This window comes from Emys orbicularis, chromosome 5 (assembly GCF_028017835.1).
Source record: "Emys orbicularis isolate rEmyOrb1 chromosome 5, rEmyOrb1.hap1, whole genome shotgun sequence".
NCBI lineage: Eukaryota > Metazoa > Chordata > Testudines > Emydidae > Emys > Emys orbicularis.
The window spans coordinates 140478491-140504520 of record NC_088687.1 but is presented as its reverse complement, the minus strand read 5'-3'; the positions used below and the strand labels follow the sequence as shown (position 1 = coordinate 140504520).

Genomic DNA, 26030 nt, shown 5'->3' with positions numbered 1-26030 from the left:
TCCTTCAAGAGGAAATGTAGCCAAACTCCAAACCTGGAGACAATGGACCTTTCTGTGCCTGCGTCCTGTAGATAGCTAACCGCTTAGTTTGCAAAATAAGCAAGGAGGAGGGGGCAAATAGATGAACAATAAGGGGTCATAAGAGGGGCAGATACATGTAGCTTGCTAATTATGTATGGTAATGATGGCAAATTTTGGCCAATCATAGAGCGATAGATTATCATAAGCAACTGCATATAATGCTTTGGTGTAAGTGTTTTCTTTGTTCTTGCTGACTTATGAGCTCGAACCCAATTGCAATTGAAATAAACGGATCACCCCTCCCAGGGCTCCTTGCTTGATTAGCTGTGTCTGTCTCTCCTTATTCCTCAGCTGGAACGGACAGAAATTTCTATGACACCTGTCTCTCATACTGACCAGAGCCAGACATCCCCGATACCACCAAACCCTCAGCTCACAACCCCCTCCTCCCCCCACGCAGAGTCTCTTCAGAGGCTCATTGTCTGCTGCACCAGGAAGCACCCGGCACTTGAGAGAGGAACAAGATTTGGAGGGCAACTAACAGACAGCCCAGCTTGGAGAGGTGGGGCTGCAAAGGGTGTTCAGACAATCCAGGGCACTGCCACTGACCAGCACAGGGTAGGGTAGTTTGCATCCCCAGATGTCTAGGGCTGGGTCTGTGTATCAGGGCAGGGGGCCCAGTCTGACCTAGTCACCCAGGAGAAGGTCCCACAGACTGGGCCTAGTGCTGGGGATTCTGGAAGCCTCTGGGGCACCGATTGGATTCCACGTGGGTCTGGGCAGGCTCAGCTCTTCCCAGCTCCTGGCTACCTCAACCCCCTTCTGCATAAGAGCAGCAGAGCAGACACCAAGCAGGAGCCTGAGGACTAAGCCACCAAGTCCCAAGCCACGGTCCTTCCCACGCACAGCTCAGCGAGATGCTCTGAGCGGCAGGCAACCCGCCTCCCTCCAGCGCGTGCCCCACAGCGAGGTCCGGCGGGCCCAGGACTCGTGCACGTACCGATAGGTGACGGCTTGAAGCGCCCGGCAGTAGCAGCTGGCCAGCCAGAGGGAGCGATCTGTCAGGATGTTGGGGCAGTGTGAAATCCGCAGGATGAGCAAGTTCCCGCCCGTGGCCTTCAGCAAGGACTCCAGCCCGGCTTCGAGGCAGCCCCTGAGAAGACGGAACCAGCGGGGAAGGGGGAGAGAGAGCTCAGCAGCGGCAGCGCTCACTGCTACCCCTGCTCTCAAAGGGCAACGTGGGAAACGTAGCCCTGAAAGCCCAGTGGCCAGGCCAGAGAGCAGCTGCTGGGAGGAAAGGTGGAGCCCCATTCCTTGGGACACTTCACCCAGGACTGAGAAAAAGGCACAAGGAGCAGCCCTGCCCTGGCCAGGGGCATGGACTAGAGTCCAGGGATTTCAGTGGAAATTAGCTGCCGAAGTACCTTTGAGGATCCGGGCCTAGACGACATAGCTCGCTCCCACCTGTCAGTGCAACCATGCTGCGATGAAGGCCACCTCCTCTTCCTCAGCCTTGCTCGTCACGTTTGGTTTGGGTGGCGGGGGCCCAGGCCAGGCAACCGTACGCGGGTATTCCCCCTCCCTCGCCCTGTCCGCCTGACCCAGACTCGTGCAATACCAAAGGCAGATCCAGACCCCACAGGAAGGGTCTCAAGCACCCTGGATTAGTGTGGGTGACAGATTTGCTCCTTCTTCCTTCCCCTGCCTCATTGCAGGCTGTTTCTCCTCCATCCTTGCCTTTCCCGCTCCTCTTCTCCCATCCCAAGACGTCCTGGAGGCAGGTCACTAGCACCCTCACCCCGGCTGCAGACAAACACCGCCGAGGTCTCATTGACTTCTGCTACACGGATCTAAGACTGGCCTTTACCGACCCTCCATCAAACCTGTCCCCCAGTCCTGCCTCCACCATCCCAGCCCGTCCCCGGCTGGCTCTGTGCCCTTCAAGCCCAGCTTTGTTCAGACAAATACCACAGCAAACATCCCCAGCTCCTGCCAGCGGGAGTTTCAGTCCTGCCCGGCAATGGAGTATTAACAGTGCGGGGACCCTAGTATTTTGGATGAGTAGGGACTGCATTTCTGATAGCGACCAAAGCACTAAAGGAGGGGTTCTCAACCGCGGCTGGGGGCCACCCTGCCTGTTCTGTACCAGTCAATGAGAGGGGTTTCCCAGGGGTCCCGCAGAGGTACTGGGATGGGAATGGGGGCTCTGGTATGGAAGAGGCTGAGATCCACCAGCACTAAGCAATCCCAGGGACAGGAACCAAAGCACTGATAACCGGGGGTCTCTTCAGGGCAGGAGCCCTTGTAGCTTGGAAGCTATTAACGTTCTCCCAGTGGAGCATTAAATGGACAAGCCAGAGCTACCGCAGCAGTGATGTCTCTATGGGACAACAGAGACCCGGGTATTAAAAGGTCAGTGACGCTGCCCGTGTTGGCAAATGAGCTCCTTATGGAAACGGATGGATTGGCTACGGAGGTGGAAAGGGGAGCATCTCGTGGGGGCTCACCGGGTGCTTTTCATGTACTCCTCCTTGCTCTCCTTCTTCCCTCTCAGCCGTGGCTTGAGGTTCTGCAGCGTGAGGGAGTGCGTCTGGGTGCACCATTGTGACAGCATGCCCAGGAACTGCAGGGGGAAGCCAGACCCACCCCCGGTGAGAAAGAGACGCGCACCGGGACAGGAGAACCTGCAACCAGGAGAGACAGCGCCGGCCTCTCCCCCTGCCCCTGGGTGGGGATGGTGGGGCCAGAGCACCACTCGCACACATGCGCTCATGCACAGGGTGTGTCTACGCTGCAAACAAACACCCGGTCCCCCGTGGCGCCAAGTCCCAGCGTTCCGGTTGCAAGGCTAAAGATAGCAGCGTAGACATTCCCGGTCGGGCTGGAGCCTGGGCTCTGAAACCCAGCAAAGGGGGAAGATTCAGCCCAAGCCGGAACGTCTACCCTGCTGTTTTTAACCCCGCAGCCCCAGGCTCTGAGACTCGGTGCCGTGGGTTTTTCTTTGCAGCGTGGCCGTATCCATAGAGGGAGAGGTGCGCATGCTTTCAGCGGTCACTGAAGACCTTGGAGATAGCGGCCCCAAACAACATGCACAAACACACATACACAGCTGCCATCACAGACCTCGGAGACAGGCCCAGAGGACAACACGCACAAACACACATGTACATCTACATCGCTGCGCATACGCCAACCGAAGAGCTTGTTTGGTAAATGAAAACATTTCAGCTACGGGAAAAACCCGGTTTTCATGTATTAAAAAATGTCCATCCCGATTTCGACAGAAAACCGGGGCTCAGAAAGGAAGGGCGGGGCTGCGTTAGCCCCTAAGAAATGGGCCCCACACTGCTGCCCTCTCTGATGTTTCTGTGGGCCCGGCTCTGCCCCAGGAAGTTCCCTGTGGGGCCTGGCTGGAGCCCCATGGCTGGCGGGCCCTTTACCTTCGATGACACCCTGGCGTTCTCCAGCAGCACCCGGGTCCACACGGCAGGGTGGCGCGCCACGAATTTCCAGTCCTTGCAGACCTCGGCAGCCTTCAGCAGGGTCTTGGTGTCGAGGTAGGTGAAGATGCAGAAGAGAGCAGCTCGCATCTTGAGGATCTCCGGGCTGATCACCTCGTTGGAGCGGGACGGGCTGCCTCTCTCGGGCCGGACTGCCTTCCCGCCGCCCCCCTCAGACCTGGCTGTGTGACAAACACCATCAGCGGGGGCACTGTGCAGGGAGGGGGAGACAATACAGGAGAGCGGCTGCGGGGCAGGGGTGGAGTTTGTGGATAAAGTTTTCCCAGGCATTTAACAGCTCCCTGTGCCTCAGCGTGCGTTCAAAATAATAACCCTTCACCCTCTTCTAGCACCTTCCCTCCGGGGATCCCGGAATATTTTATAAACAACAGATGTCCTGGGAGTTTGGTCTGTATCGTTATCCCCATTTGAACAAGGGGGAAACTGAGGCACAGAGTGGTGCAGTGAGTTGCCGAAGGTCAAAGAGAACAACGGAACCCAGGAGTCCTGAATCCCAGCCCCCCATCACCCCGGGAATGGAACCCAGGAGTCCTGAATCCCAGTCTGTCCCCTCCTCACCATGAATGGAATCAAGGAGTCCTGAGTGCCAGCCCCACCCCCTTCTCAGGAATAGAACCCAGGAGTCCTGAACCTCAGCAACCTCCAACCTCCCCACAAATGGAACCAGGAGTCCTGAATCCCAGTCGGCCCTCTCCTGCCCAAGGAATGGAACCAGGAGTCCACCTCCATCCCTCCATGAAAGCAGCAGGGTATGCCAGCTGGCCCCCGCACTGCCCCACCATGGGTCTCAACCTCAGCCAGGGGTGGCTCCTCCCGCGGCGAGAGCTAGTTCGTTTTCCAGGCTCACCCCGGGTTGCAACCAACGTGCCGGGGGTGTGTGTGTGTGTGTTCAAACGTGCGGGCAGTTCTTGCAGTGCAGACACCTGTTGACCAGAGTCGAAGTGTGACCCCTCCCCCCGCAACTCATCTCACTCAAGCCGCGAGCGAACCGGGCTGGGGTTTAGATCTGGGGTGCGGCCATGAAATGCGTCCTCTCCTTTTATCGACCCCCCTGGCCCAGCCTCCTCGTCCCTGGCAGAGAGGGCCTGGCTTTAGTGCGGGTACTGTACCAAGCACAACTCCCACGGAGGGGAGACCCCGGGCCATTTCGTAGACCTGGTGTAATCAATCGCAACTCCAGTGGCCTAAACGGAGTGGCAACTGCTTACACGGGCTCTGAATCCGGCCTCGTGTCTCAGCATTAGCTCAGATGGCCTGGACCCCCCTCAATCGTCCCCTAACACACTTTGGATGTGCAAGAAAAAACATTCCTGATGCCCCGGCTTGTAGTATTTTAGCTGCTCCATCGCCATGGTAACCGAGTTCACCTCTCTGGCAGAATGGGATTGAAAAAGCCAGGGCTCTGATTTACAATGCTAACACCTCACATTCCCTGAGAGGGCCTCTCTCATCTGGGAGACTCCTGCCCACGCTCTCTAGATCATGTCACTCAGCCCCGACGTGCAGCCAGTTCTGGGGCGGAACACAGCAGCTGCTTAGCGGCATGCCACTATAGTCTGGGACATCCTGTGTTAGGCAGGAGATCAGACTAGATGATGGGGACGGACCCTTCTGGTCTGTGAAGAGGTGAAGAAGAGCGCTGTGTCTTGCGGAAGCTGCCGGGGGAACGGAAGGAGGCAGAACCTAATTATGGGGATTCGTGTCGTTTTTATGGAAAGCGCCAGGGGACCTTTAACAACCACAAAGGGGTAGGAACATTGGCATTGCTGGCCTGGATCCAGCCCAGGGTCCATCTAGATCACCGACTCCAACAGTCACCAGCTCCAGCTGCTTCAGAGGAAGGCGTAAGAACCCAACGTAGCAGATGTGAGATGATCTGCCCCAAGAAAGGTCTTGTCCTGGTCTCTAATAGCCCTGAAGCAGGAGGTCTAATATCTCTTCCAGTGTTTTTATCATTAGTTATGCAAGGTCTGGACATTCCCACTAGCCATATCCCTCTTTGCAACTTGCTAAATTCTTGACTTTCTATCAATCCAGGGGGCGGCCTCAGCCGGAGACCATGTGCAGCCCAATCTCCCTTCTCGAGGGCAGGGATCATTTTATAGACTTTTATCCGGTCTCCTCCTATTCGTCGTCTTTCTCAAGTAACAGTCCCATATTTTTCCAGGCCCTTGATCGTTCTGGTCACCCTTCTCTGACCCCCTCCAATTCTGCAATATCTGGTGTGAGGTGGGGTGCCCAGCCCTGCACCCAGTCTCCAGATGAGGCCGCCCCATTGATTTGGAGAAAGGCATTGGAATATTTTCCGTGTTATTCTCCACTCCACTCCTGCTTCATCCCATCGTCTTGGTTGTGATTTTTGGCTGCAGCGGCACGTCAAGCAGAGGTTTTCACTGAGCTGCCCACAATGGTGCTCAGGTCCGTTACAAGAGCAGGTACAGTCCATTGAGTAGCCTAACGTGCATTACTTCAGAGCTCGGTTTTCCATCTCCCCCAGGCGCCAGTACCCCCCCATCCTTCACCAGGCTGGAGGTGCAGGGTTCAGAGGGAAGAGCACCACCTACTGAACTGTCACCACCACTGCCGGGGTTTCCCGGCCAACTGTGGGTCAGGGTCGCCCCTATGTCCGGGCAATGGGGTTCCCCTCACCACTGGGATGGAGACTCACCCATCAGCCTGCAGCTGTTGAGGGGTCTCGCCAGGTTCGCCTCCGGTGGGATCCGGGGGTCCTGCTCCCACACCTCGGCCTCCGACTCGGTCGTCCTGGAGCCCACATCCGAGACGTCCCCCTCTTCCCCCTCGGTGCTGTTGCGGTACGGCCTGCGGTGCCAGTTCTGGATGGCCTGCCTCCGGAGCCCCGAGCTGCGGGCCGCCGCAGGCCGCTCGAAGCCGCCGTCCACGCCCCGGCTCTGCCCGCCGTGGTAGGGGTGCCCGTCGGCATTCTCCTCCGGCTGGTACGGCTCGGCGCCATCGCTCTCGTAGCAGCCCGAGCTCTGGGAGACGGCCTTCACCCGGCTGGAGGCCCTGCGGGGATACACAGCTGGGTGAAGGGGGTGCGGTGGGGAACTGGATCCAGAGCTCCAGGGATGGTGGGGTGGCCGCGCACCCCAAACCCCAAAGTCCTTCTTACAGAAGAGCCCCCTGTTTATTTCAGGCACATGGAGGGGTCTCTGTATCTCGATGGCGAAGACGTGGCTAGGGGATAGCTCATCTGGAGCAGGCAGGGCTAGCAGTGTCCCATCAGATGCTCCCAGCCTGCAACTTCCCTGAGTTTCTAGGACAGTTTGCCTAAAGCCGCCCAACATTCCCTCACCTGGCGCTGGGGGGCCCCCAGCCCTTTGCAGCAGGTGGTGAGGAGGCCAGCCGATTAGCTGGAGAGAAGTCAGGCTCGGGGCCAGCCTGGGCGGCATGAACCTGGTTTAACTGGGACTTCATTAAAACAGAGGTTGTGCTGCATTTGGTTCCTCTAGTCCCTTGCCCCTGCCCCTGCCCCTGCCTCATAGGGCATGTCTACACTGTGATCACAGGGCGTGAGTGCAGCTCAGCTTTCCTCTCCCTAGCCTGGGTCCTGGAGCAGGGAAGCCAGGGCAACCCGCGCTTCAGCATGGGCCACCTGGAACCCTGGGTAGTTACTGGTGGGACTCACCCGTGCTGAAGGCTGCGGCCAGTAGCTGGGCTAGCTAGGCTCCATCTACACAAACGGCTGTCACGCCCTGTGGTCACAGTGCAGACAGACCCAGAGAGGGCGGCGGTGGGCTCTAGACAGCACTTCCCAGAAATCAGCCATTTGCAGGACAGGCAACGAGGAGAAAGCGGGCACCTGGCCAGTCCATACTGTAGCTCCAGGGAATTTGAGGGGGATACCTAGGAGGCAGAGTCTAGGATAAAGGGCTCAACTCCCCTATGCTTACAAAGAGCTAGTGGGCCAAACCCATCTCCTGGGTAATGCCACTAAATCAAGAGAGTTATGTTAGGGATGAATCTACCTCCGTATGGCAAAAAGATGCACCACCAGCTATTTTAACATACATTAGGTTCTGCTTAATAGCAACCTGGATATGGACAACTCCCGGTTAACAACAACATTTTGCAGGGAACCAGTCCCATCCCAGTGACTTTAAAGTTCATGGGATTCGGCTGTCGGCATGCACTTACGATCAGCACTTTGTGGAAGAAAGGTCCCAACTGCAGGCAGGCGTGCAAGGCTGCAGCCGGTGAAAGAAGTGCTGGGATGTGCCTTACTTGCCTGTGGCCGGTGCTCAGCATGTCCTGGAGCTTCCTCCGGGGCTGCAGCCCCGCAAACCTGCCTGCGCACAGGTCCACACAGGAGTTAAGGGGTTGCTGTGGGCAAGGCAGTAGCGGGGAGAGAGGCTGCTGCAGCCTGGGTGCCAGAACTACATGGTATCTCTCCCTGCACTCTGCCAGGAGGCTGCAGCCAGGGAAGGAAGTGCTGGGACGTGCTGAGCCATGACCCCCAGAGAGGGGGTACCGGACAGCTCTGTGGGGTTCCGAGCTCCCCTGCTTCCTCTAGAAAGCCCTGGCCTCTGGGCTGCAGCCCCCGTTGCTGCCCTGCCTGGATACAGGTTGGCAGGGCGGCAGCCAGGGATGGCACAGCCCAGCACTTCCCTCCCTGGCTGCAGCCTCGTAAACCTGCCTTCACTCATTGGCAGCCGTCAGATAACGGCAACTTTCTGCTGGCAACCGAGGGGTCGGTAATGAGCGGAATCCACTGCATTTAAAAAGATCTGAGCGGACAGTCAGTCCTAGAGCGAGAGCCAGTGAACTGAGTGTCCTGTTCTCTCTCTCTCATTCCCGACACCTGAGACAATGGGAACCGCCTCTCCTGCTGGTACCTGGGGTCACCCGCTTAATAGAGCTGAAAGCGCAGATCTCAGAGACCAGCCCCAGCTGGGGCGTGGGCGGAAAAGTCCGTTCTTCCAGCTATACCGTTCCATTAAACCTTTCAGAGACACCACCGTGATTCAGATGCAACTTCAGCCTCACGTCTGGGTCAAATGCACCTTAACTGCTTGGAAACACACTATCAAAGGAGGCCGGATGTCAAAACGTCCCTGTCCTGTTCTAGTAAAGATTTCTGCAGCCCAGTCTTACACCTTGGTGCTTCCCACAAGATCACAGGGAGAGAGGAGAAGAATCAACCCACCCACCTATCCCGGTTCCTTCAGATCTCTGACTTCAAAGCATTTCTACAACTCAACATGGCAAACAGCTTGAGATTAGTTATACAGACATGTCCAGCTGTGACATCCCCCCCCCCCCCCCTCCAAAGGACCGGGCAGACCTGCAGCCACCCAGGTCCAAGTTTGAAAGAAAAGGAAAGGCAGATCAAAAGGAAAAAAACTCCATCCTTCATGCTACTCCGACTGGCTGTAACCCGGGAAGGCTCAGCACATGCAAAGAAGCTAGGAAGCAGAATTTCAGGCTGTCGCAGAAGACAGTTTCTGGGTGGGCATTTGCCAGCCGCCGGCAGAGAATTCCATCGGAAAGGAACCACAGGCTTCTTCCACGCCCTAGGGACCACCAGCAAAACCCACTCAGCCAGCCCCCCATCTGCTGGAGAGGATATGAGCCAGGAGTTGCCCATGCTGTGTGGGCGCACAGACATGGACGACATAGGCACTGATCCGGGCCCAGCCCTGTTTCATGCTGGGAAAGGCTCCCCTATGGGAAAAGGATGCTGGGCAAAAGACAAGGCCAAGGCGTATGGAGATTGCTTACCCAGTGCTAGAGGACGATCTCTGATTGGACTCCGCGTAGGAGCTGTGGGCAGCTGCCCCGGGGCCGGCGTGCCTGTCCCTCTGGGGCGAAAGGAAGGAAGAAAAGGAGACCAGACACTGAAAGCCTTTCAGACTCATTCAATGAGGGAAAAGCCAGTTGGCTAAAGCCTCCCCCAGGGGATCACCTGACTGACTGCGTGTGGACATGCCAGGCACTGAGAGGTGACACTGGTGTAATGACGCCCGTATCAGTAGATCACCAGGATGCAATGCCGCAGCCCCAGCTCCTTGGCCAGCTGTGCCATATGGGCAAACAGGGTTGGTTCCAGCCCCGGCACCACTCCCAGCCCACCTTGGAGTCTGCTCCCCAGTCCAAAGATGCAGGATGAGATCCCATTTATACAGCGCCTTGCACTTTACAGGCTGGGCTTGACTTGCCCTTGAAATGTGGCCACTTCTGGGGTGGACTGTGCATGCTATTGTGCCCCAAGAGCACTACACAGAAAGGGGGATTGAAGAGCAAATTGGCCCCTCCCCAAAATCCACTTTTTTTTTTTTCTTAATGTTGAAGATTGTTCCCTAGGTTGGAAATTGTGGGCGGAGCCTGGGGCTAACAGCCCTGCTCTAGCAAGAGCACTAGGGGAGCTTTTAATAGTAGATACGTCGGGATGGAAGGGACCTCAAGAGGTCAGCTAGTCCACTGCGCCAGTCTCCTCAAGTAGCGATGGGACAGTGGCTCAGTACTGAATCAGTGGCCTCTCATGAACCACCACCACCCACAGTCCCAGAACAACATTTTCCACGGGGGTCTCCCATCCAACCCTTGATCCCACTCAATGTTGCTTAGCTTGCAATGCAAGCAGCCCTTACTAGACAATAGCACAGACGGGAGAGAGAAGGCTGGCAAAAGCACCCAGGGAGGAACATGGCTTCCCATAGAGCATGGCAAGCAACAGACACAATTGGCCCGACGCTAAGAGGAGATACCGGTCTGCTGGCGCCCTTGGAGCCGGGCACGCTGCACCTTCCCAGGCTGCCGTTGGGGGTGGTGCTGCAGCTGCTGCTGATGATCTGGAGCTGCTTCTCCGCCCGGTCGGCCCGGTCCAGGAGCTCCTCGATGAACTGCTGCAGCCGCACCTTGGCGTTGGCCTCGCGGGTCGCCGTCTCCTTGAGGAACTGGTCTATCTGGACGACCTCCCTGGCGCAGGGGAGACAGCGAGAGGCAGAGGTGAAAACGCAGTCAGGCCGCCCTTCCCCCGGCGGATCCCGCCGCCCCCCCGCCACACGGCAGCTCGCAAAGCTCTGGGAACCAGGGGAGTATCACCAGCCCTGTTCGAACGACCAGGAAACTGAGGCACAAAGGTTAGTGGTCTGATTTCCAGAGGTGCCAAGCCCCTGCCGCCTCCCACCCTCCATCAGCCTCATCCCATCACCCATAACCCCACCCCAACCCTGTCCCTTGGCCCATCGCATCATATAACCCACCCCACCCAACCTCCTCCCACCCTGATCCCCACATGCCCTGCACCAGTTCACAGAATCATAGAATATCAGGGTTGGAAGGGACCTCAGGAGGTCATCTAGTCCAACCCCCTGCTCAAAGCAGGACCTAATCCCAACTAAATCATCCCAGCCAGGGCTTTGCCAAGCCTGACCTTAAAAACCTCTAAGGAAGGAGATTCCACCACCTTCCTAGGGAACCCATTCCAGTGCTTCACCACCCTCCTAGTGAAAAAGTTTTTCCTAATATCCAATCTAAACCTCCCCCACTGCAACTTGAGACCATTACTCCTTGTTCTGTCATCTGGTACCACTGAGAACAGTCTAGATCCATCCTCTTTGGAACCCCCTTTCAGGTAGTTGAAAGCAGCTATCAAACCCCCCCTCATTCTTCTCTTCTGCAGACTAAACAATCCCAGTTCTCTCAGCCTCTCCTCATAAGTCATGTGCTCCAGCCCCCTAATCATTTTTGTTGCCCTCCACTGGACTCTTTCCAATTTTTCCACATCCTTCTTGTAGTGTGGGGCCCAAAACTGGACACAGTACTCCAGGTGAGGCCTCACCAATGTCGAATAGAGGGGAACGATCACGTCCCTCGATCTGCTGGCAATGCTCCTACTTATACAGCCCAAAATGCCATTAGCCTTCTTGGCAACAAGGGCACACTGTTGACTCATATCCAGCTTCTCGTCCACTGTAATCCCTAGGTCCTTTTCTGCAGAATTGCTGCCTAGCCACTTGGTCCCTAGACGGTAGCAACATGGGATTCTTCTGTCCTAAGTGCAGGACTCTGCACTTGTCCTTGTTGAACCTCATCAGATTTCTTTTGGCCCAATCCTCTAATTTGTCTAGGTCCCTGTGTATCCGATCCCTACCCTCCAGCGTATCTACCACTCCTCCCAGTTTAGTGTCATCTGCAAACTTGCTGAGAGTGCAGTCCACGCCATCCTCCAGATCATTAATGAAGATATTGAACAAAACCGGCCCCAGGACCGAACCTTGGGGCACTCCGCTTGAAACCGGCTGCCAACTAGACATGGAGCCATTGATCACTACCCGTTGAGCCCAATGATCTAGCCAGCTTTCTATCCACCTTACAGTCCATTCATCCAGCCCATACTTCTTTAACTTGCTGGCATGAATACTGTGGGAGACCGTATCAAAAGCTTTGCTAAAGTCAAGGAATAACACATCCACTGCTTTCCTCTCATCCACACAGCCAGTTATCTCCTCATAGAAGGCAATTAGGTTAGTCAGGCATGACTTGCCCTTGGTGAATCCATGCTGACTGTTCCTGATCACTTTCCTCTCCTCTAAGTGCTTCAGAATTGTTGAACCAGTTCCAGTTCCCTGGGGTCTGGCTTTGAGAGGAGAGGGGAAGGGAAGGGGATAGTACACTGAGGTACATTTCCAAGGGATTTAAGCTGTACATCCCCAGTGCAGGAGTCACCCAGCTCCCTGGATTCTTCGGGCCTGAGGCTAAGAGGTACAGAGAAGTCAGGGCTCCCGCTGGCGTTGGCAGGAGTCGCAGGTGCTCAGCGCTTGAGTCTAAACGAACCGGCCGATCTCACTGTCTATGTGTTGTGAGAATCCTCCCCCTCCGTGCTCAGCAGCCGTCGATCGTCCAGCCAGGGATGACGAGAGGCGCCCGAGAGAGACCGCGTTAAGTGGGGACGTCTCTCCTGAAATATATCCCTGTTCGCTCTCCGCTCACCCGTTTAACCCGACACCTTAATGGGGCTAGTTCCACCGACTGCCATTCATCCTCCCACAGGCCGGCCTTGCCGGGCCCAGGACACCAGGAAGATACTGTCCAGCTTTATCTTCTGTGCCAGGTTCCGACAGGCAGGGAACACGGGGTGCACGTGAACCCTGGAATCTTAACCTGGGGCCAACTCTGCCCTGCCAGTGACCGTAACCATCCCTCTGCAGGGTTTATCACTGAGGGAAGAGGTGCCGTCAGGCTATTTTCCTTCTGATGCATTTAGATAGAATATTACAAGCCCTGCTTTAGGGAAGGGAAGACCAAGGTACAAAGTGGTGAAATTACTTGCCCACCAAGTCTCAGTTAGATGCAGGTATCCTGGTAGCCACTAGCTCACCCAGGAGATCTGCAACGGAGCTGGAAGTAGGATCCAGAGCTCCTGGCAGACTGGATTTCTCGGGCGGGATCATCTCGGCCAGGGGTGAAAGTAACTTAAAGGACTTACTGGTATGCAGGGCCAGGGTCCTGAGTGGGGCGGGGCGGGGGGGCCTCAACCGGAAGGGGGCAGAGCCAGGAGACTTCGCTAGCCAGATCGGCTGTGTTGGGAAGGGGCTGACACGGAGGACATTCAGCATCAGATCGGTCACTTCTGTCAGCCAGAGGCACTTGGCTGGAACAGAGGGCTCGGAAAACTCCGTTTAATAGCAGAGCCACAGGAATCATGGGGGTCACTTCACCCCTCGCAGGTGGGGCCAGGGCAATGGGGAAAGCTGCGCACAGATTCTGCCTAAGAGCCCCCTACAGGCCTGATCCTGCCCCCCTGCACTTCGGACCCTGGCTAGCAGTGTCCCTCACTCGCCAATAAACAGAGTTGGGGCTTGGATCCTCCGGGCCTCAGCTACTCCGGCAGCATGGTGCCACCACTAATGTTACAACCCTGCGGGAGCCAAGCCCGTCTCCGACACCCACTGCGCTAGCCCTGGCAGGAAATTCTGGCGTCAGGTAGAGGGTGAAAACAGCAGCTGGAGCAGAGGAACTCTGGAGATGCCAGTTTATAACAATGCTACAGTCCGAGTCACCTATTGCATCCACACCCACCCACCCAGTGCGATCTCCTGCAGCAACAGCCCCCCGCACACTACAGCGACCACTGGAGTCACGACCAGGCTTTGGGGTTATGACTAGAAAAAGACCGCAGCGCTGTTTGCACATTAGGGCTGGACGGGTCAGAGGGTTTGTGAAAAGCGACAGGGCATTTCCAGGCTGGGTCACTGGGTCAAATCCAGCCTAGATCAGCAGTGCCCAACAATCGCGGGTGGCCTCTGAATTGAGTCAGTCTCAGTCCGGTTCCGAGGGGAGCTGCTTCCCCCACCTGTGGAGGCCAAGCCACGCTCTCTACCCCAGAGTGGGGCCAGCCTGGCTGTGTTGTACCGACAGTGCTATCCCTTGGTACTGCTGGGAAGCTGTCGTGTCTGGGGCTCTGACTATCCCGTGTATTTATATTAAAGGAGGGCGGAAAGCCCATCTCTTTGCAAATGCCCTTTTAAATTAACTAAGCACAGACGGGAACTGAGCAATGGTATATGTTCTCATAGCCCCACCAGCCTCCCCGTGCCCTTTAGTATCCACCTCACCTCCCTTTGGGGCTTGTTCCTTTGAGCTGCGCCGCAGCTCTGGGACAGCCTCCGAATCTTCCACGCCCAGCAGCAGCCCTGCTGCAAAGGGAGCACAGAGGCTCAGTGCCTGCCCGACGGGGTCTCTCCGAGCCAGATGCCAGCCTGGGGGTGTTTGGCTTAAGGCAGGGTGCGCCTGGCAAAACGCGAGTGCTGGGGCAGAGGCTGGCTCTTAGTTTGGGGCTTGTCCGGTGCCTAGCTCCTACGCGCTACGATCATGGATCGTTACAGGGTTTGGGGACTCAGTGTTGAGTGGCCACACGGTGACGCCTGCACCAGGACATCAGCCAGGAAGAAGCCTCCACCTGCGGAGGGCAGCTCTGTCTCTCTCTGCTAGCAGCAAAGGGCTCCCTGCCCCGACGTGCAGCTCGTCACTCAGCCCCGCACAAGTGTATTGTGACGCACGCCGCAACCCAAGCAGCGGCACATCATTGCGTCGCGCCGCTAATAGCTTCCCGCCACGACTGCGCCTCACGGCCTGATGGACGTGCTCCAGAGGATGGCCCCCGGGAGGGAGACTGGGAATCAGCCTCGGCGTTTCAACGGAAATTTACAATAAAATCCCAAAGCCCAGAAACAGACCAGCTTCATCTCAGTATCCAACACAATTACCGCTGTGTGCATAGATCACTGTAATACACACACCTGCCACCCACCCGCCGCACTGCAGAACCCTGGAAAAACTCGCCTGTGACAGGAGCTTTTTGTCATAGGAAATGCACCGGCAGAAACACAGCATGTAAAGACACTCGCACCCCCTTTAGCAAAACTGTTTTTTGTTCCCCTCCGAATAAATACCTGCCTGGAGTCGTCCCGCTAGAACATCCGAGGGACTCTGGAGAGGAGCCTGGAGCTCAGACTGGAGCTAGATTGGATGCATTGGAGTGATGCTACACAGGTGAGTAACCCCCCTGGACTTAATGGGACTCCTTAGATGTACATTTGCAGAATCAGGGCCACGGTGAGCAGTGAGGACTGGCCACACGCGCCAAGATTATTAGTGGTGTTATTTATCATTTACTCTGCAATAGCACCTAGGAGCCCCAGTAATGGGGTCCTGATTCATTGTGCTAGGCGCTGTACATTTTATTGCTATTAGGCAGGTGTATTACGGTAGTGCCTAGGAGCCCCAGTAATGGGGTCCTGGTTCATTGTGCTAGGTGCTGTACATTTTATTGCTATTAGGCAGGTGTATTACGGTAGTGCCTATGAGCCCCAGTAATGGACCGGGACCCAATGGTGTGAGGTGCTGTACAAACACAGACCAAAAAGATGGTCTCTGTCCCCAAAAACTTACAGTCTAAGGATAAGGCCAGAGTCCCACAGGTTTGTATTTGGGGGTTGATGGGGTGGAATAGGGGAGAGTCAAAGGGGATGGGAGGAAGAGGGAGCAGGGCTGTCATAATTAAGATGCATCAGGTGATTATAAATTAGTATTATTTTTCTTCCCACCAAATCAAAGAACAAGGCCCCTTTGTGCCAGGTGCGGTACAAACATCAGAGAAAGAGGTTCCCTGCCCCAAAGAGCCTGCAGAGTCTCCGAAAAAGAACTAGGCAAAGAACCAATGAACTCTTCACGTGGGAGTGGATTGAAGTTCTGAGGTTAAAAATGCATTCACAGTGCGCCCGCAGTGTAAGTGGAACAAAAGTGTGTGTGTGGGGGGGTGCGGGCACGGCTGGCAAGCACACACAAAGCAGCTGGCAGAGAAAATAGTGAAATAGGTTAAGTCTAGCCAAAGGGGTTAATGGGAGTCTCAAGGCCATTCACAACCATGTCAGGGAGAAACAAGGGCTAAGGAGAACCCAGAGCCACTGATAAATGAGGAGGAGGTTGAAATTAATGACCTGAAACTGGCTAAGATGTCGAGCCCTTTTTGTAAATGCGTCGTTCCCAAAAAAGAAATAGGAGCAATTGGGAAGAATATTGATATTAATCAGGTCAGGAAATATTTGGAAAATGGGCCCATACAGTAACTTCTGGCCCAGCTGCCATGCATCTTGGGGAACTAGCTGAGGGGCTCACTACACTGCTGACAAGTACTGGGGGGAAATCCTGGGTGACTGGGACCAGAAGACGGGAAAATCAAATGTAGCGTTGATATTCAGACAGTGGAAGAAGAGAGACCTTAACCATTACTGCCCCATCTGTCCACATTTATCCTTAGTGAAACGCAGGGCCGGCTCCAGGGTTTTGGCCGCCCCAAGCAGCCAAAAAAAAAAAAAAAAAAAAGCCGCGATCGCGATCTGCGGCGGCAATTCGGCGGGTGGTCCTTTGCTCCGAGGCGGAGTGAGGGACCGTCCGCCGAATTGCCGCACGTGCCGCCCCTCTCCGGAGCGGCTGCCCCAAGCACCTGCTTGACAAGCTGGTGCCTGGAGCCGGCCCTCGTGAAACGATTGAACAAATAACCACAGTAAAAACAGATCCCGAGTACGCAGGATAAACAGACGGCGAGCCATAAGCAGCATTGAGAGGTTACAAGGAATAAATCGAGTCCAACGACCTTGATTGGCTTTTTTTTTTTTTGTATAGGATTAAAAATTTATCAGAGGATGGGAATGCAGCCGATGTAACGTACTGGGATTTTAGTCAAACATTTTATACCTTGGCTTGTGAAATCGTACTTGAAAAATTAATTTAAGCTGGCAGGGATCTGAACACTGTTGCATGGATGGAAAATTGGCCGGAAGGCCATAAACAAAGGGTAATGATACATGGCAGTGTAGCAGATGAAGGGCGGGATGTGAGAGTAGGGTAGGAGTAGTGGCTGATGTCCCATCTTATTTGACATCTCCATTCATGATATGGAAGACAGAGTAGATGTCACATTAGTTAAATCCACAGAGGATCCTAAATGAGAGGCTTTGTGACATCCGTAAGGACCAAGAACTAACACAAAAGGACCGACCAGGTTAAGTCCTCAGCTCGTGTAAATCAGTGTAGCTCCTCTGAGGTCAATGAAGTTACTTTGATTTACACCAGCTGAGATCTGGCCCCTGGAGAAGCTGGAGACATGGACAGAAAATACAAGGGAAGACATCTGGGGGGAAATAATCCAAAGGGCAGATCTTTGTTAGGAGGGTGAAATCTGGAAAGCAACTATGCTGAAGCAGCCCTCAGGTGGGAAGGGGAAAGCAGAACAGACCTGAGTTTGTGATGCAGTACAGCAACGGCAACACCAACCCAAATGGTGGACTCCCTTGGCTCTATGCACAGAGACATCTCATTTCAGCACAGGGATGTCATGACAGCTAGTTGGAAATCATTTGCCAGCATTAATATTTCAATGAAAACTGCCTTTTGGAAGAACTGGACATAGCGCAGGAAAACGTCTAGCGTCGGCAATGTTTTTTCAGGTTTTCACGGCAAACGTTTCAGATTCTGACAACTGAAAAGCAAAAGCGAATCAGGTTTGGCTTTTTGAGCTGTCCGTTTTTCTCTGAAACTGTTTTTCCACCGACGTTTCGGTGCCACCAAATATGTTTCAGAAAAATGTAGGACTGGACGGGGTCTCCTGGGCCATCAAGTCCAGTCCATGTTTTCCCAGGCAACCCTGTCACATCATCCCATTCAGGAACTTACCAAGCTCCGTCTTAACCCTCCTTAGGTTCCCCCCACTGCCTGCTCCTACTGGGAGTCTGTTCCAGAACTGCCCTCCTCTGATGGCTAGAAACACTTTTCTAATTTCCAGCCTTGACCTACTCATGGCTAATTAATTCCCATTTGGTCTTGTGCCCACCACTCTCCTTTAGCTGAAATGGCTCTTCTCCCTCCCTGGTATGTATCCCTCCAAATTTCATTTTCTTCTACATTATTCACAAGAAATAAAACACATTTCCCAACTAGCTCTAGCAGGGGTAGGCAACCTATGGCACGGGTGCCGAAGGCGGCACGCGAGCTGGTTTTCAGCGGCACTCACACTGCCCGGGTCCTGGCCACCGGTCCGGGGGGCTCTGCATTTTAATTTAATTTTAAATGAAGCTTCTTTAACATTTTAAAAACCTTATTTACTTTACATACATCAATAGTTTAGTTCTATATTATAGACTTATAGAAAGAGACCTTCTAAAAGCGTTAAAATGTATGACTGGCCCGTGAAACCTTAAATCAGAGTGAATAAATGAAGACTGGGCACAGCACTTCGGAAAGGTTGCCAACCCCTGCTCTAGAGGGAATACTTCTTCACTGCAGGGGGCGCTGTGACCACCTCTGGAATATTGTATTGCATGGTGGGCATCATGGTGCCCAAACCGGGGGGGGGGGGGGAGTTCAGAGAAGTGCAACAAAAACCATCATGAGGCTGGAAGGACTGACTAAAGGGAAGAGAGGAAACAGATCTAGTGTGGCTAAGCAATGACCAGATAGCCCAGGACTTGCAAGACTTGAAACACCCAGAAGGGGAAGAAGATGTGAGGGCTAATGACTGGAGTTATGGGAGGAAAATAGGAAGGCTTCAATCAAGGAAGTCCTGCTTGTCAGGGAGATGGATCAAGCTGTGAAATAGCCTCAAAAGAGCGGAAGCCACATCGCTTGGGACATTTTAAAACTAGAGTGGACTGAACACTAGACAAGCTCCTGTAATGGACCAACCCTGCATTGGCTGTGAGGTATGGGTTGGACGATTTCTTCGGTCCTTTGCATCTCTCATGTCCGAGCATCAGAGCCTCAGCGGGCTTAAAACGAGGAATGGACATTTACATGGGTGACAAAGTAGCCCCAGTTATAACAGTTAATGCTAACAGTCTGGAAGGGGTACGAAAGCATTAAGCTTGGTAAAGCCAATCTAGATGCAGAAGGTCTAGTCCGGCAAGTCCTACATTCCTCAATGGCACCGCTTATTGTCAATAGGGCGGTGCTGATGGACAGCAGTCGAGGAGCTGGCCTGTATTTCTGTGACAATCACACACACACACACACCCACACACACCCACACCCTGAAAGTGGAAACATGCACACACAGAATCACACAGGAGCACAGAGACATATGCACTGCTGCAGAAACATGAGAACACACGGAAGCACGTTAGTGTGTGCAAGGGAGCACATGCACACCTCCCCCTGCAAGGAAGATGGGGCAGAAACTCACTGTTGTTTGCGGGTCAGCTCCTGCTCCTTCTGCACCAGGTCCTGCTTGAGGGAAGCCAGCATCTCCACGCTGACGTCGACCTGGCGGGAGAGCTCCGTCGCCCGGTCCTCCAGCTCCTGCTTCTCCCGGCTCAGCCTCACACTCTCCTGCTTGGCCTTCTCCAGCTCTGAGCTCTTCCGGTCCAGCTCCACCTGCAGCCGGCCCACCTGCGAGGCGATCTTCTGCTCCACCTCTTCCGTCAGCTTCTCCAGCCGCTTGTCCACCTCCAGCTTCTCGAAGGCCCGGATCTTCAGGCGGGTCAGGCCTTCCTCATAGGCGGCGTCCACCGCGGCGGCAGCGGCAGCGGCGGCGGCAGCGGGAGCGGGAGGGGTGGTGGCCGAGCTCATGGCCTTGCGGGTGAAGATCTCGGTCAGCGGGATCTCGATCTCGTGCACGTAGTGGGACGCAGAGGAGGAGACGGGCTCCAGCTCGTCGGCCGAGATGAGGTCGCAGGCAAAGCGCTGCTCCTTGCCCTGGAAGGAGGTGCTCTCGAAGATGTCCCGGCGGGCGGCCGGGGTCAGCAGGGTGGCATCGGACGCCAAGGGGAAGACGGTGGCATCGCAGATGCTGTTGGTCTTGGAGAGGATGTAGAGGGTCTCATAGGTGTGGTTGTACTCCAGGTGGGCCCGCAGCGAGGAGAGGCTCCGGAAACGCTTGTGTTCCCCGCAGCGTGGACAGCGGTAGGGCAGGTCCAGAGAGGCCATCCCTCAGCCAGAGCCACTCTGCCTGCCGCGCACCCCTCCGCAGGAAGCAAGCAGGGCCCCTGTCATGGTGCAGGCCAGGGGGCGGCGGGGGCACAGGGAGGGGTGCCGGCGCTGGGGGGAAGAGGGCACCGTGGGGCGGGGTGCTGGCTCCTTAAGGGCATTTCCAGTTAAGGGCTGAGAGGCAGACGTGGCGAGCGGGCGGGTGGTGAGCCTGAGGGAGGTCCCTGCACCATCGGGCGACGCCGGCACCAGGCACTGAAAGAGAAAAACAACGTCAGCGGTTCATGGGCAGTGCTTTCCCCGTCCCTTCCCCCAATCACTCCCCCCACAACCCCTCTCCTTCACCACCACAGCTACCACTTCTTGTTCCCCTCCCTTCCCCCAGGACCCCTTAGCTCTCCCCTCCCCTGTCCTCTCCCCCGCAAACACCTGTCCTTCCTATTCCCCTGCCTCGGGATCTCTCTCCTTCCCCAGCTCCTCTCCTGGGTGGCTTTGCCCATAATGTGTAAAGAGACAGCCCTCTCCCCGCCAGGCTGGAGGTTTTAAAGCCCCACTCTGTCTGTGAATGTTTGCCTGAGATGGTTTTCGAGAAGATCTGCTCTAGTCAAACCGGGAATTGTTCTCTGGCCTGCAGGAGGTCAGACTAGCTGACCGCAATAGCCCCTTCTGCCCTCGAGTTCAGCCAGCCAAACGCTTGCTCCCCGTCCATGGGCATCAAACCCCTCCCTTGCGCCCACCCCATTGGGTGGCTGCGATGCCACTTACAGAAGGCAAAGACAGCAGGTTCAGATGTAGTCGCTAGAACCCATGAGGCCAACATCCCGCTCCCATGCACATGAGACTCAGAAGAGGAACAAATTGTGGAGAAGAGAAAGATGGAACGCCTGTGACAACAGTGCCCGGTGTGTGTGTGTGTGTGTGTGTGTGTGCTGTCTCAGGGTGGGCTCTGGCTCCACCAGATTCAACGCCAAGGATGAATTTGACCGAAGGTGATCCAGGGACGACCACCAGGCACCAACAAATCGAAATCTCTGGAGATCTGCAATGGAGGGCCCGAGAGAAGGGCTTTCATAAAGTAATCTCTGTCCCTCAGCACAAAACCCGCACACAAGGTGGTACAGCTGTTGTGGGCCAAGATTGAGATGTATTGATAGAGTAGGTAGAGTAGGGGAACATAGGGGCTCGAATAGCAACAGGCTGAGGGTCAGGAGCGAGGGACATTGGAAGAGCTGTGTGGGGCCCCCAGGAGGGGCATTGGCAGAGTTTTGGGTGGGGAGCCCAGGGCTGGGATAGCAAGGGGCTGCGGGTTTGGATTGAGGGGCATTGGCAGAGCTGTGTGTGTGGGAAATACACGATTTCCTGAGGATAATGAGGCAACTGTTACCACCCCTGCTGAGGATCTGCAAGGAAAACATTATTTACCAAACTAAATGCTTCTTCCCTTTCGGATGAGGGAGGAAAGGAAGGGAATTTAATCAAGTGTGAAACTGACATCTGCCTTGGGCAAACATACCAGACCCCCCTTGATCCTTGTTAACTAACGGTAGGGAAGCCTCAGTGTAGATAGCTATCCGAAACCAGTCAGAACTGATCACGCGCCGGCACTGGAAAATGCATTCGTTATTCAGCTTGGCTTCTCCTGCGCGGCTTCTTATTCTGGGCACTGGAGGGATTTTCTTTGTGACGGCAGCCTTGAAATTAATGATGGGAATGACCTATTGGATCACCTAGCCCATCCCCTTCAGCAGGACCGTCCCTTGCAATTCTACTCTGTGGTACCTTCTCCTGTGCAACTTCACCCAGTCCAGTTGCAAGTGTCTAGGGTGACCAGACAGCAAGTGTGAAAAATCGGGATGGGGGTGGGGGATAATAGGAGCCTATCTAAGAAAAAGCCCCAAATATCAGGACTGTCCCTATAAAATCGGGACATTTGGTCACCCTACAAGTGTCCCAAACAAATGGGACTTCCACCACTTTTAGGCAGCTGAAGGGAATTTAATCAAGTGTGAAATTTCCCTGTGCTTGATTTCCCCACATGGCACTTTGCAATTGCCTGTCTCCCTTTCCCCTTCCGTTGGGTGCACACAAGCCATATTTATTCTTTTGAGTCGTCTGATCCTTTAGCTAAGTGCAAGATAAAAAAAAATACCCAATGCCCGTGGTGAACACTGACCATTTATTCCTGCTGTTTGCTCGTCTGTCTCAGCCCATCCTTGCATCAGCCACAGGCCCCAACTGACAAGATAAGTGGGGCAAACGCTGCCTAGCAGTAGTTGTTACATTTGCCTCTTTAGAAATGGGGGACCCTTGGTTACTTATTTAGCCCATGCTATACGTCGCTTCTCCTGTACCGTAGTCTTCTCCTTCAGTGGCTAACACCCCGACACACAAAGAGGCTGTATTTGTGCACATGGACATTATAGTATAATGGGAAAGTATCTAGTATGCTGGAATGAATGGTAGCACTCCTGAAAAGTCCTGGAGTGATAGCCCTGGAGACCAGAATCCTCCATTTCTGGTACAACATGGGCAGTGACAATGCCAACTCCCTGTGTGCACACACCTAGCCCCTCACCCTGATGTGGTGGGAACACCTCTAGGAGTCTGGAGAACTTGGTCTCCATGGGTCTTTGAGTCCTCTGCTGCAAGGGTCAGCGCCACGCCCCAGTTTGACGTGAGCATGAGCCGGCCATCTCTTATATGCTCCCACACTGCCTTCGGCCCCAGAAAACAGCCAGCGACTGTACCGGCTGCATCTACGGGCAGGCTTGTTATTAGAGGTGAGGGCTGAAACACACAGAAGAAGCAGGTTGATTTGCCCAAGCAGCACTCGCCCTGCAGGGCCAGGGAAAGCGTTAAACCATTCTGACTAGCAGAAAACAATGTGCATGGGCATGACGTGGAAATCTCAGGGGACAGCGGATAGGCCCTGACAGGGAGCCAGCACAAACAGAGGGCCGCTCTCGTTGTGCATCTAACATACAGCTCGCGTCTCTCCTCTCTGTGCGCTTTGTCGTCCACCCACTGGGCTGGAGGGAATCTGGGAGTCAGGGGCTGCACAAAGGCCTGAAAAGACCATTGACATAATCTAGTCTGACCGTCTGCATAACGCAGGCCTCAGAACCTCCCCCAGACATTCCTGTCTGAGCTAGAATCACCATCGTTTCTGCTGCTAGGGCGTTCCCCAGGACTCAAACCCAGGACCTCTGGCACCACAAGCAGGAGCCAGACCCCTAGGCCAGGCATTAAAAGAAGCCCATAACTCACGCACAATCAGGGGTATAGTGACTGTAAGGCTCCCTCACTCTCCCGGTCGGAGGGGGGCCACTCAGGCTAGTCCTATGGGGTCAGGACCAGAGTCTGTAAGACAGGCAAATAGTCAGTACTGGGCTTTAACCTGGACTGGGGTAGCCCAGGTAATCAGCCCTTAACTACAGTCTATCAGGGTTGTCTGGGGCCTGGGCAGAACTCAGGCAACTAGCCAACACACAGTCTTTCAGGGCTGGCCTTAGCCTGCGTGGAGCTCAGGCAGCCAGCAAGCACATAGTCTCAAAGGTGAGTGGTGAAGGAGCTCCTATACTGGGCTAGGGCCTCCTTGCACCGAGTCTGGGGTCAGCCACCCAGGGTGGGGTGGCAGGGGGACGCGGGCCCACCCTACTCCACCACGTCCCAGCCCAGGGTCCTGGCAAGGGCAGGATTGGCTGCCCCTGTGTCGGCGGGGATCAGCCGCAACACGCCGACTGAGCCACGCCGGGTTCTGCAGCCGGCTGCTCCATGGCTGCCCCTGGACTACTTCCTACCATCCCGGGGTTTGGTACCTGCGGCCTCCAGGCCTCTTCCGGCTCTTCGAGGTAAATGCCCGCGGGTACTCCGGGCCAGTCCTCGTCCACGCCTGGGAATCGGGAACAGTCGGGCGCTGGTTCCTCTTGGAGCCTCTGGAGAACAGGCCGAGCGTCCTCCTCTGTTGCCGGCTCTCTCCCCACTGAGCTGCAGGGCCGGCCTCTTATACTTCCAGCCCCACACCGGTCCTTCCGGCGAGGGGGGGGGCGTGGTGATCTAGGCTCTGCCCCCTCAGGGGTGTGTAAGGCTCCCTCACTCTTCCGGTCGGAGGGGGGCCACTCAGGCTCACTACACAGATGTACGCAGCAGATGTTCTCAGGAGCTTGCTGAGGACAGGACTCAAATTTTCTGGCCTTGGGTATTGTTCAGATTCAAGGACTGGAGCACGTTGCCCTGAGCTACCTAGCGGCTCTAGTGAGTTATCCACTGAAGTCATTGGGGCCGCCTGCCATTGAGGGTTGCCCAATCTATGTTGGCCTTTTGAGAAGTACCTTTCTAGTCATGTAACACCACTGGAATCCAATAAATGTCCCCGTGATCTCATTCCAGGTTGAACTCTTTAGAACTGACTCTTACAGGGTAATCCCCACTCCAACTTGAGTCAGCGGCAAAACTCTCATTGACTAAAATGGAAGCAGGATCAGGCTGCAGATTAGGTTTCCATGCCAGAAAGAACAGTTCTCCTCATGCCGGTTTTGCATTAGACCATGGCTCCCTCATGTCTTTTAGCCGGCTTCCAGCAGCGGCCAATATCTGATGCTTCAGAAGAAGGAGATTTTCTCCTTCTCCGACTAGTACGCTTGCCTGTTGGAACTCATCCCTGTGCAGAAGGCCAATGCACAAGTCCATTCGCAGAACTGGGCAGGACACAATTTACTCATCTCACAAAAAATTTTGAGATAGTCCATGATATTGACAAATTTTCCCACCTTGAATTGGGACAAAAAGTAAAAATCTCAAATTTTTTTGCAAACCAACAAAAAATTGGATTCAGGGTCAATGGCAGAGTTTTTGTTTTTGCCGGGGGGTGAGCCTCTCCACCCCCTCCCCCCGTGTGAGCGGTGGGCGATGCCTTGGGGGAAGAGGCCGAGCAGGGGCAGGGCCTCAGGGCAGAGCGCGGGCGGAGCGGGGTCACGTCCAGGCACCGGGGCCCACAAAAGATTAATCCAGACCTGTAAGTGCTGAGCACCCTCTATTTTTTTCAGGGGGCTCTTGAGCCCCGGAGCACCCACTGAGTCAGCTCCTATGGAAATGTTTCATTTTGATTTTGACCTTTTTTATATTTAAAACCTTTTTTTCCCCACTCTAAATTCACGAACATCTCAAAATGAAAAGCCAGTTTGACTCAAAACCCCCACAACTTTTTGTTTCAAAAACGTTAAAGCAGGGGCGTGTTTCACCACTTTAGAAACTTTCCCCCCCTCCCTATATCTTTGTGAGTCGGGAGATTCGTTAATGGCGACCCTGTGTCATGGAGAGTGTTGGTTTTGACGAATTGGCATTTTCGGCACAATACGGTTCATCGAAAAATTCCCAGTCTGCTCTCTCACATAGGCGCCGACTTTCTTCTTTCCAGGTGGGTGCTCCGTGCGAGGCCCCGCCCCTTCCCCAAGGCCCCACCCTCACTCCGCCTCTTCCTGTCCTCACTCTGCCCCCTCTCCTCAGCAGTTCCCACCTGCTGCCGAACAGGGGAGGGTGGCTGGTGGGTGCTGTGCACCCACTATTTTTTTCCCTGCGTTTCCCTTGCTCCAGCCCCGGAGCAAGCACAAAGTCAGCGCCTATGCTCTCTCAGTCCCACTTTGAACTCGAGTGGGTTTGAGGAGGTGGAGAGTCCTGCTCTGGGATTCTCTGGCCTGTCCTAGGCACGAGCTCAGAGTAGAGGATCACAATGGTTCCTTTTATCCTTTGTTGCGAAGCGCGAGTTTCACGTTCTACCCGCTTGTACAATGCTGGATTTAGAGGGGGATTCCTTCTTGGCCCCTGCCATGATCATCAGAGGCTTGACACAGGCTGATTACGCTCAGCTTGCACAGCCACCAATGTTGCTGTTGACAATGAGACATCTGGAAGGTCTCACACCTTCAAGAAGCAACCAGCCTCTTAAGACGAAGCATTATCCATCAATGTATATTTCCAGAGCCCCTTGCTTCTCGAAAAGAAAAGCCAAAGCACTTTGCAAACTGACCAGAAATCACTCTGCCCTCC

The 26030-nt window shown here is 54.8% G+C and overlaps 1 protein-coding gene across 1 annotated transcript in view; it reads right to left on the bottom strand.

Moving 5' to 3' along the window:
• FBXO41 (F-box protein 41) overlaps positions 1–19985 on the bottom strand; it is a 31611-nt gene extending 11626 nt beyond the window's left edge. Inside the window, exons 1-7 of the mRNA XM_065405667.1 lie at positions 19243–19985; positions 10268–10478; positions 9282–9361; positions 6211–6566; positions 3462–3703; positions 2529–2644; positions 1022–1174 (exon numbers count right to left, since the gene is read on the bottom strand). Of these exons, the coding sequence (XP_065261739.1) occupies positions 1022–1174; positions 2529–2644; positions 3462–3703; positions 6211–6566; positions 9282–9361; positions 10268–10478; positions 19243–19985 (1901 nt within the window). The remainder of the gene's footprint in view (positions 1–1021; positions 1175–2528; positions 2645–3461; positions 3704–6210; positions 6567–9281; positions 9362–10267; positions 10479–19242) is intronic.
• Positions 19986–26030: the final 6045 nt, after the last annotated feature.